Genomic DNA, 10,206 nt, shown 5'->3' with positions numbered 1-10,206 from the left:
AATAGGATATATAAATGATATCCTTGCTGAGTGACAGACACATGAAGCGTACCTTACCTAATCAAATGAGTTACACAGATGGATAGAGCTGCCTTGAGAATCGGTTTTAGCTTTACTATAGTCACCTGAGGCAGAAAAAAAATACAAATTGTAATCTTAATTCTGAGAGGACTTGTACATGTATCAGTTTTAAGAACAAGAACTTTAAATTAACTGGTTAGTACCTGTAAAGTACATGAAGTATTAGTTTTTGTCACAAATGTACCTGATTCTATCTAGTTACTTTTTTCATTTCCCTTTTCCTTTGGAAATACCTTAAAATGAGAAAAAGAATACAATGGTAACTTTGATGTGCTAGGCTAACTTAGAATTTACTTTTAAGACCTCCTGAACTTGAAAATGCTTGCTTTGCCATTACTGCAGAGTAACAGGTTAAATCTTATGCAACTTAAAGGGTTGACTTGTCCACTAAAGTAGTGGACAAGTTTGAAAGGTACTCTCTTGAAAAAATAATATTTCATAAAATGATTGGAAGTATCTTAAAGAATGGAATAATGGAAACAGTGTGATAGTACTTAAAAAATTACATAATATAGCACTCAAAATTTTTTTAAAAATAGTGTAACAAGAGAAACAAGCGGGAGAACAACCAAAACCTGTGCATTAAAAGATGTAATAGTAGTCCTAGACCCAGGGACAGACAGGTTCTGCTGAACCAGTATTTAAACTGGGCTGTGTTTTACAGAAGGTGGAATAGTTAAAAAGGGAGAAAATATATTTATTCTGTGATCTGGCACGTGTTGAGGACACAGAGGGCTTTAGTGAGTAAGGGTGCCAAGCAAGGCACATGACTGAAAGGTGTGCTGGAATAAAGAACAAGGGTGTTGTTTCAATAGAATTCTCCATTTTGGCACATTAAGGATAATGATCATCAAGATGAAACCTGATTCAATTCCATTAATACTAACCTAAATTAATTACTACTTTTAATTTCATGCTTTTTAATAGAATTGTTTATAAACTTGCTTAGCTGTAAAGGCTAATGACAAACCTAACACTGCATTTTGAGTCATATATTACCTGAAACAGCATTCTTCTGAAAGGCAGTCTTTTCAACTTTTTTCCCCACAATGTTGCATTATGCTTCAAAAATACATGTGCATAAACTGAGCCTTAAAGCTGAAAACCTGTTTTAAATATGTGGATGTTCAATGTACTGTTGAGAACTGAAATACTAGGCCTGGCTTCCTATACTGCTATAGACAGATTTTTCCGTGCTTTTGTAATTTCACAGAATCAGAGAACAGTCCAGATTTGAAAGGACCCTGTAAGACCATTTATGAGAAAGGTGAGCCTAGATCAGTTTAGAAAAGTCACCTAGATGAAAGGCAAGCCTGCCACATATCTGGGGAGATTATGTGATTTTGTAATAAAGACCACATGGCTGTCATTTGGGTGAAAAGTTGAAGTTACACTTAGTTGTACTTTCTTGCAGAGAGTATTTTCAACAAGGACTTTCCCAAGAAAAGGCTTCATCAGTAAACTCTTATCCTTCTCCTTTGGTGCCTAACCACTCCCTGAAATTCTGAACTATTTACTCATTACAATTTATTTTAGAAATAAAACAATTTTGAAACTAAGAGATTTATATTTAAGTTTTACTTATATTCAAAGTAGGAAATAACATTCCTTGTAACAGCTCAATGTTTATAATGATACAATGAGAAAGTGATTAACAGTTGGCTTTAAATGATCATTTGCAGACATTATAGTCCTGTAAATTAAGCTCTTTTCAGGCATTTAATTCTAACATCCGTTATATAATTGACCAGGTACCTCCAGGAAGGAACGTTGAGATTTCTTCCTTATGTATAAAGCTTGATTACCAAAAATATAAAATCCTAAAGTAATTTGAAGTACATGAGCGGAAAAAGTGCTATTGTAGAAGTTTAATATTTTTATCCATGGAGCAAGTTGTAACTTCAAAGATTTTGGTGCATTTTTAGGCACTGTTTTTGTGTCTTCATTTGCCTGAAATATACAGCAGGACTTGAGATGCCCAAAAACTGTTTAAGACAAATTTAAGGCAACCAAGTGCAAAAGCTCAGTGTACATTAGATATATGTAAACAGAACATTTCATAGTAGAAATTGTACAACTATTACAAGTCCATAGTAGTAGCAAAGGCCAAAACCATCCTGCCTAGAGACACAAATGCAAAATGTAGTTACACTAACCAAGCCAAAAATTAAGAATTCTGGGAAATGAAGTGTCATCATCTCTAACATGAGGCAGATGCAATACATTGCTGTGCTAGAGTAAGTGCTCTGCTTTTCCCCTCTCTACATAACGTGCAGTCTCTCCCAAGTTTGTTCTGTTCCATTTACTGATGTACCAACAGCGGAGCTCCAAATGTTAAAGCAAAATGCACAACACAGCAAACAGATGGAATGTGAATGTACAGATATTGGACCTTTTTAAAAATACAGTACCTAGGATTTCCCATTTTAAACAGTTTTCAGCATATTGCATAGCAGTGAACTTATCTGCTACCTAAAACTGTTGCTGCTGACCCACATGGAGTTCCTCTTCAGTCTTCTTTCAGTTTTCTTTCATACTGTACAGTGGGTCCACAAGCTTATTGTGCACATGCATTAAACCTTGGGGGGAAAGCAACAATGCCAGCTTTACATTAGTTATACTTTGTTAACATGTTCTTCTATCCACATTTTTATTTGGAATTTGCTTCAAAGCATACATTTTAAATAATTCATTGAAGAGAACAAAAATGGCTATTTAAAGTAGTTCAGTCAGAGACAGCAGATATATTCCTGTATCACTTGCATACTAATGACATATTCAGTATCAGCTGAGCAGGGAACCAGACAGTTCTCTAATACCAGACCCAAAACCCCACATCTGGAATACTTCCAAATGAACTCAATATATCTTCCATGTATTAAAAACTGTGTAACAGCAATGTAATTCCCTCACACCACAATGTGCCATAAAAATTAGATGCACACATAGTGAGACTTTGACAGCTTGAGTTCTTTTGAAATGTTCTAGCATTGTGGTAATACTGTCTTTGTAATAATCATATACTTGTGGTCCTAGACAGGCAAAATCAAATTAAATTATCCAGACTCTTAGTGCAGACTCAATTTCAGCAGTTCAACTGTATTCTGTTGTAGCTGGGCTTTTTCTTGTCATATACAAGTCCTTCATAGCTATGATTAGGGGGTTTATTTTTTTCCTCTTCAACTACTTTATTTCTGATAAATGCTGAAGTGCAATTAATAAAAAAAGATGCTTCCTTCTTAACTTTGCTATAACTTAGTAAAAATGTTACCTACATCTAGGTATGTGTGACATTGGATCACTGGCAGGTTTTTCCACATTTCATCTTGAGTACTAATAACAGTAATGATCAGTGTTCACAATCCACAAAGTCCATTTTAGTATTGAACTAAAGACTTAACTTCTAAAATCAAAACATGCAACACTAAAAGTAATTTTCTTAAAAACCATGAAAGAAATCTCACATTACTGCATATTTATTATCTATGGTAAAGAATATTCAAATACCTTTGCTACATGATGCAGCTGGTGGCAGCCTTAGTGTCACTGCAGCAACATGAAATTTGAGTTAACTCTACAATCAAAGGTCATTACTGTAGGTGACCATAAAAAAAGGCATCTTATGCAGCATCTATTACTAATCAGTTTGTGATTATTTAGTTAAATTACAGATAGTAGATCAAGTGTAATATTTTTTCAGTTTAACAGTGACAAAAGCTTAAGTATACATTTGACATAAGTCAAATGACATAAAAGAGTAACAGCTGCTTACACAATGTAAACTAGAAACATGTTTTGAGCCTTAAAACATTTAACTTTCTACTAATATTTTCCTCTTCTAAAAAGGGGAAATTAAATAATTACCCATTATCCTAGATGCATGAAAAATGGTTACAAAGTATAGCTTCTGTCATACTTAGTGAAGAATATTTAAATCCTGGTAGTGAAAGTGTTACAGGAAAAACAGTGAGAAACAAAAGAATTTTTAAAGGAATGCACCAGACTTGGTAGATGCCAAAACAATTGTTTCAAAGGAAAGTCCCACTGGATATTCAGGTATGCTTTGCATAAACACATTTCTGCACACAGTTTTAAGAGGAGCATGTGTAAGTATGGTAAAAACTATCCTGAACTAACTTATCTGCAGATAAATCAGTAATTTCAAAATTCGTTTTATGTTTCATTCTTCAAGGAAGTTGCAAGTAGGACCATAAGCACACTTGATAATTTTAGCCTATTATAGGTTTGCAGAAAGTTAGAATAAATGAATAGGTTAATCCATTTACCAGCCAGTGTGGTACTTGATTATAAAACAAAACAAAAGCAGTTTCATATTGAAAGTTTTAAGTGGTGAAAAATCTCCATAAATCATTACTATAAATAGCAGTATTAAGAACTACCTAGCTTCCCTAAGAAGTCTAACCTGAAGATCAAGTTTCAGAAATAATTCCAAATTTGACCCACACTGACTTCTCCATTTTACAAGGGGAAAAAAATCTCACTGATTTGAGAACAGGTAAAATTAATTAAGTTTAAAGTAAACCATCTTTTTAAAAGTTCTATTGCTGTGTATTACAGGGTAATTAAATACAGTGACACAATAGCACACATTCATAAATTGTAGCCCTTGATGTTTTTTAAAGCAATGTTCAGTGTAATTTATATTTACTGATTCTACATTAGGTTTGTATTTCCCAAGCAAAGCCTCTGCTTATATAAAATACAGGATACTGTTTAAAACTTATCCAAGCAGATAGAGAAGTTTATCTTTGAAAACAACACTAAGTGCTGTTTAGCAGTGTGATACAAGAAAAGACTAACCCTCCCTCCTACCCCACAAATACATAGCAGAGAACAGTATACTGAAAAAATCAAAATTAACAAGCTGGCCACAAGAGGTATCAGGATAAATATCATAGAAATATCCAAATTGCAATCCAATACATATATGAGCACTGGTAATATAATGCTCTAAAAAAGAATTTAATAAATTACAATCTTGATCTCTGATACCTTGGCTACTACAGGTACCCATGCTAGTGAGAACAACAACTGAGTCACACAACTGCATGTGCTCTGCTAGTGCAGTCAGGACAAAACTACTTTTCTCAGCTTCTACTGTCTTAGTCAAACAGAATTCAGTCCAGGAAGTCTCAATTACTATCAAATATCCTGACTTACTTTAAGTTTGCCCCAGTATACCTACTACAAATACAAAAAACACACACAGTAAAAGGGTGCAGTGTTTCAAAGGTAGTATAGATTGTTATGCTAATTGCACATGAAAAATGTTCTCAGGTGGCTTCAAAGTCTGTATTGCAGTTTACTAGACATCACATTACAGCACGTAGCAAAAGCAGCATGGAAATGTATCAGGATTAATAAATGTGTTAAGATTTTTTTAAGCTAAACTTTCTAGTAAACTTAAGACTGGTATTCTGGAACACCAGATTACTGCTGTTTAAAGTTAAAGATTACTAAACTGTTGTTTAAACTGGAAGCAAAGGAAATACTCTTCCCAAGTATATTGTCTGGAATGTAGGTAGCACAAATTATGCCTCCTGGCAAATTTCCAAACACAAGAAATAAGTTAATATTTATATTTTGACTATATAGCATTATACATTAGTGACTGCAAAGTGTTGGAAGGCTCAGATTTAAATCAGTATGATTTCAAAGCTGTCGGTTTTGCATAAACACGTGACCTCTGATTCAGTGCTCACCTTTAAAGTACTTCACAGTTTTAACTCTTAGTTCTAAAGTAGCATCTTCATCACACACAAAGATAGTGCGAGGGTGTTGCTGGAAAGCAGAAACTGTCCACATATGATTGACTCCTTCTTCAATTGCTTTGTACAATGCAAAAGCCTTGTGTGCACCTGTTATAAGAATCATCACCTGCAAAACAAAGGTCTCTTTACTTTCCATCCCAGTATCAATACCAACTAACTTGAAAACACACATGCAACTAGAACTAAATGAGTTCTTACTTCTCTAGCATCCATCACTGTACCCACACCAACTGTTAGCGCCATAGTTGGTACTTTAGATAAGTCTCCATCAAAGTATTTAGCATTTGCCAAAATGGTGTCCATTGCTAAAGTCTTTAATCTTGTTCTTGAAGACAAACTTGATCCGGGTTCATTGAATGCAATGTGGCCATCTGGACCAATGCCTTTTCAAAGTTAAAAAAAATAAATCATTCCAGACCTGAGAGTCAACACATATCCTCAAACATTGTAAATTAATAAAAAAGGGCTCATCCTTCCCTTTTGCTTCCCCATTTTCAATAAAAACTTACTTAAGTCATTAGAAACTTGGACACCAACCATTCTCTTTTGAAATTTATACTGATTCTTTGTTAGTCACAGAACTTTCTTACACAATAATTGAAAAATTTGTGTTTTAGTCAAGTTATGAAAATAGCAATTAAAGAATTGGTGTATGTGCTTGAATTGTAACTAACCATAGAGCATTTCCTCATACCTCCAACAAAAAGATCAATCCCCCCTGCTTCTTCAATTTTCTTTTCAAATGCATCACATTCCGCCTGTAAGTCTGGTGCATTCCCATCAAGGATATGAGCGTTATTTGGATCTATGTCAATATGCTTAAAGAAGTTATTCCACATATAGGAGTGATAGCTCTCTGGATGATTTCTGGGAAGCCCTGAAATGATTTACAGGGAGATTACCATATGACAAGATTTAACCAAACAGCTTTAATTCTAGTCTGTATCTAACAGATGTAGGGCTTGCAAAGCAAACCTGAGTCAAATAAATCTTTCAAATAAAGATTTGAAACTACATTGAGAAGAAAGGTTGGCACGTACAAGGTAACTGGTTTACAGTTTACTTTTCTCAGCTTCTACTGTCTTAGTCAAACAGAATTCAGTCTAGGAAGTCTCAATTACTATCAAATATCCTGACTTACTTTAAGTTTGCCCCAGTATACCTACTACAAATACAAAAACACACACAGTATTGCAGTATTATTTGTATTTTTGCATTTTTGTATTATTGCATTTTTGTAGATAAAGGAACAGAAAAATGCTGGGACACCAGTCTAATATAGGAATACAAACATACTAGACTAATCTGGTACTTTGACAAAATATTTAATAGTTTTTATAAGGAAAAAAATCCCAGTACAGTATGTTCTCAAATAATAGCACATCTTACCTACATACTCATCCATGTTGAAAGTCTTAACGTATTTGAAAGAGAGATCTCCATTTTTGTGATATTCTATCAGCTTTCTGTAGCATCCCAAAGGTGTGCTTCCTGTTAAATAAAAGTTTTTCTACTGTTCTGTGTATCTGCACATTTTCAGTGTATTTAAATGTCTTCACAGTCAAATTTTGCTACAATGCTTTTCAATATACAAGCAATCTGCTGTTTCTCATTTAGTATTTATCAGTTTCTCAAACTATCACAACTTTACACAGAAATCAAATTAGTAATAAAAAAAAGTTAGAATATTACCAAAAATATTCTATTACCATAGAATATTATGTTCTTTTAAATACTGATTTTATCTGCTACCAGTGATACAAACATTGTTCCAGGTGCAGTTATTTACAGACATTGAATAAAACTTGCCTGTTGGTAGACCAAGGGTGAAATATCTTCCTTGACTTGGCTTGAACTGGATAATACGATTGCAGATGTATTTGGCTGCCCATTCACTAGCCTGATCATAATCTTCAAGAATTACTAGCCTCATTATGGCAGTGAAGAACTTGTATGATAAAACAAACTTAAACCTGGAGAAAATGTTGAAGTTTTAAAAATAAGCGCCACGTTAGTTGCAAAACTCTTAGATTACAGAGGAGATAAAAAAATCATCTTCCATACCAATGACTTGCAATAGCATACCACACTCTTGCAGACCTAGTTCAAGCTGGACAATCAAGAGAAAAGCTACAGAATCCAAATGATAGATTACAGTCAAAATATTTATTAAAATCCACAGACTAATTTAAAGCTATTAACAGGAAAAAGCTAAAACAAGATGAGAACAAGCCATTTTGAACTTCAGTATTTTTGTCACTGCCATCAGAAAAGAGGAAATACTTATATACCAAGATTAATTCCTGTTTCTTATGACCAGCGGAATGCCTACAATTTCAAAAACAAGACTCAGAGTAATCCCATGTTTCTATAATCAAAATACCTAATTGAGACTAAATTATTAAAGCTCCTTTCACTCCCATTATAGCTCCTTAACAATGCTTCAGTAAATTTATTAATCTGCAAAAAAAAAGTTAAAGCATTAGAGATATTTGAAATGTTTACAATTCACAGGAAAAAATACGATACCACATTTTTTCTTTGCCACATAAATTTAAACAAATTTAAAAGGTTTTGAGTGCAACTGTATCAACTTTTAAGATTAATATCCCGAAAACAAGTTTGGTTGCAAGAAGTATACCCGCATCTCTTGCATTTAAGTGAAACTCATTTTCCATGAATTTCTGCTTAACCGAGTCCGGTAATTACTCCAGGAAGACTGAGGCTCTTTCCCCAGTTTGGGATGCGTTACTCTTCTTTTCCCAGGTCTGGGTGGGCTCAGCATTAGCCAGAACACAACACAGTTGTCAGAAGCCCAGGGCCACCGGTATGACAGACCACACTACTTTTAGCTGACGCCAAATGAGCGGCTGATTTCAAAACAAATATGAATTAAAGTATTTAACCATGTTTGTCCCACTAATGAAGGAAGAAAGTGATGATCATCACCGTGTGCTGCCTGTGCTGCTCCATCTCCCTGAACAGCTGAGCCGTGACAAGTCAAACTCACCTTTGCCGAGGAAACGCTATTCGCACACACCCGAGAGTTAGCACACCTTCCCGAGAAGGAACAGCATGCCAAGAGGAACAGACTGCGCGGCTTTAGGCCGGTTCCATGAAATCCCAGCAGTTTTACGCTGGGAACACGAGGATGCTCTCAAGAGCAGGGACCCACGGACAGCAGCAGAGCCACAGAGAATTTTCGGCTAAGGACACTTTTTTTGGTTTTGTTAGGCGATAGTGGGGAGGGAGGGGCGATAAACCGACACTGGCAGAGGAAGAGCCCTGCAGCCGGAGCGCCGCCGGCACAGCAGCCCCGGGCCCCCGCGGCCTCCCCTTCCCCGGCCGGCCACAGCGCGCCCTGCCCGGCCCCGCTCACCCGGGACAGCCCGCGGCGGCCACGAGCCACACCAGAACCAGGACGAGATGAAGTAGGGAAAGAGGAGGAGGACGAGGAGGAGGAGGAGGACGGGAACCGCCGCCCGCCCCGCAGCTCCCGCCCCGCCGCCTCCAGCGGAACCCGCCCCGCGACCCGGAAGCGGCCGGCGGGGCCGGGAAATGGGCTCCTTGCCCGGGGGCATTTCCGGGCCGCTGCGGGAGCCGGGCACGGAGCGCTCGGCCCAGCCCGGCCCAGCGGCCCGGGAGATGCCGGGGGCTCCAGTCTGGAGCACGGCTGTGCTCGAGAGCTCCTCTCGCAGCCTCTCTGCTGCGGAGCACATTGAGATCTTAATGGAAAACCTTCCCCTATAGCCTAAATGTTTGCGTAATGCAGCTGCAAAAGAAGCCGTGGGTAGTTACTGACAGAAATTAATGAGGTGAAGCATCAGTGTCTTGGTGAATCACAGCTGACCATAACCCGCGGTGCCATTGCGGGCAGGAAGGGCAGTGGTATCCTGGGGTGCATTCCTGTGGGGGTGCATTCCTGGGGGAACAGTGGCCAGCAGGCCGGGAGGGTGATCCTGCCCCTCCACTCTGCCCCGGTGAGGCCGCATCTGGTGCTGTGTGCAGTGCTGGGCTCCGCAGGGCAGGAAAGGCAAGGAGCTACTGCAGAGGGCCCAGTGGAGGCCGCAAGGATGATGTCTCCTCATCTCATCTCTCTTGAGGAGAGACTGCAGGAGCTGGGCCTGTTCAGTCTGCAGAGGAGAAAACTGGGAGGGTTCTCATCACTGCATATAAATATCTCAAAGGCAGGTGTCAGAGGATGCTGCCAGACACTTTTCAGCAGTGCCCAGCAATAGCATGAGGCCTAATGGGCATCAACTAAAACAAGAATTTCCACCTTGACATGAAGAACTTCTCTACCTTGGGAGAGGCAGAGCACTGGAACAGGCTG

General features: G+C 37.8%; 1 protein-coding gene across 1 annotated transcript; it reads right to left on the bottom strand.

The window, feature by feature from the left end:
• Window positions 1-1,644: 1,644 nt before the first annotated feature.
• On the bottom strand, window positions 1,645-9,183 carry GNPDA2 (glucosamine-6-phosphate deaminase 2). The gene is made up of 7 exons (XM_063157350.1): window positions 8,884-9,183; window positions 7,679-7,846; window positions 7,263-7,360; window positions 6,568-6,750; window positions 6,072-6,256; window positions 5,805-5,979; window positions 1,645-2,660 (listed from the first exon to the last, which is right to left on the bottom strand). The coding sequence occupies exons 2-7, from the start codon at window positions 7,804-7,806 to the stop codon at window positions 2,602-2,604; spliced, it is 828 nt and encodes a 275-aa protein (XP_063013420.1). The 5' UTR covers window positions 7,807-7,846; window positions 8,884-9,183; the 3' UTR covers window positions 1,645-2,601.
• Window positions 9,184-10,206: the final 1,023 nt, after the last annotated feature.

The sequence above is a fragment of the Melospiza melodia genome, chromosome 5, assembly GCF_035770615.1.
Source record: "Melospiza melodia melodia isolate bMelMel2 chromosome 5, bMelMel2.pri, whole genome shotgun sequence".
Taxonomy (NCBI): Eukaryota; Metazoa; Chordata; class Aves; order Passeriformes; family Passerellidae; genus Melospiza; species Melospiza melodia.
The sequence above is the reverse complement of the archived record's forward strand: the minus strand, read 5'-3'. Positions and strand labels throughout refer to the sequence as shown.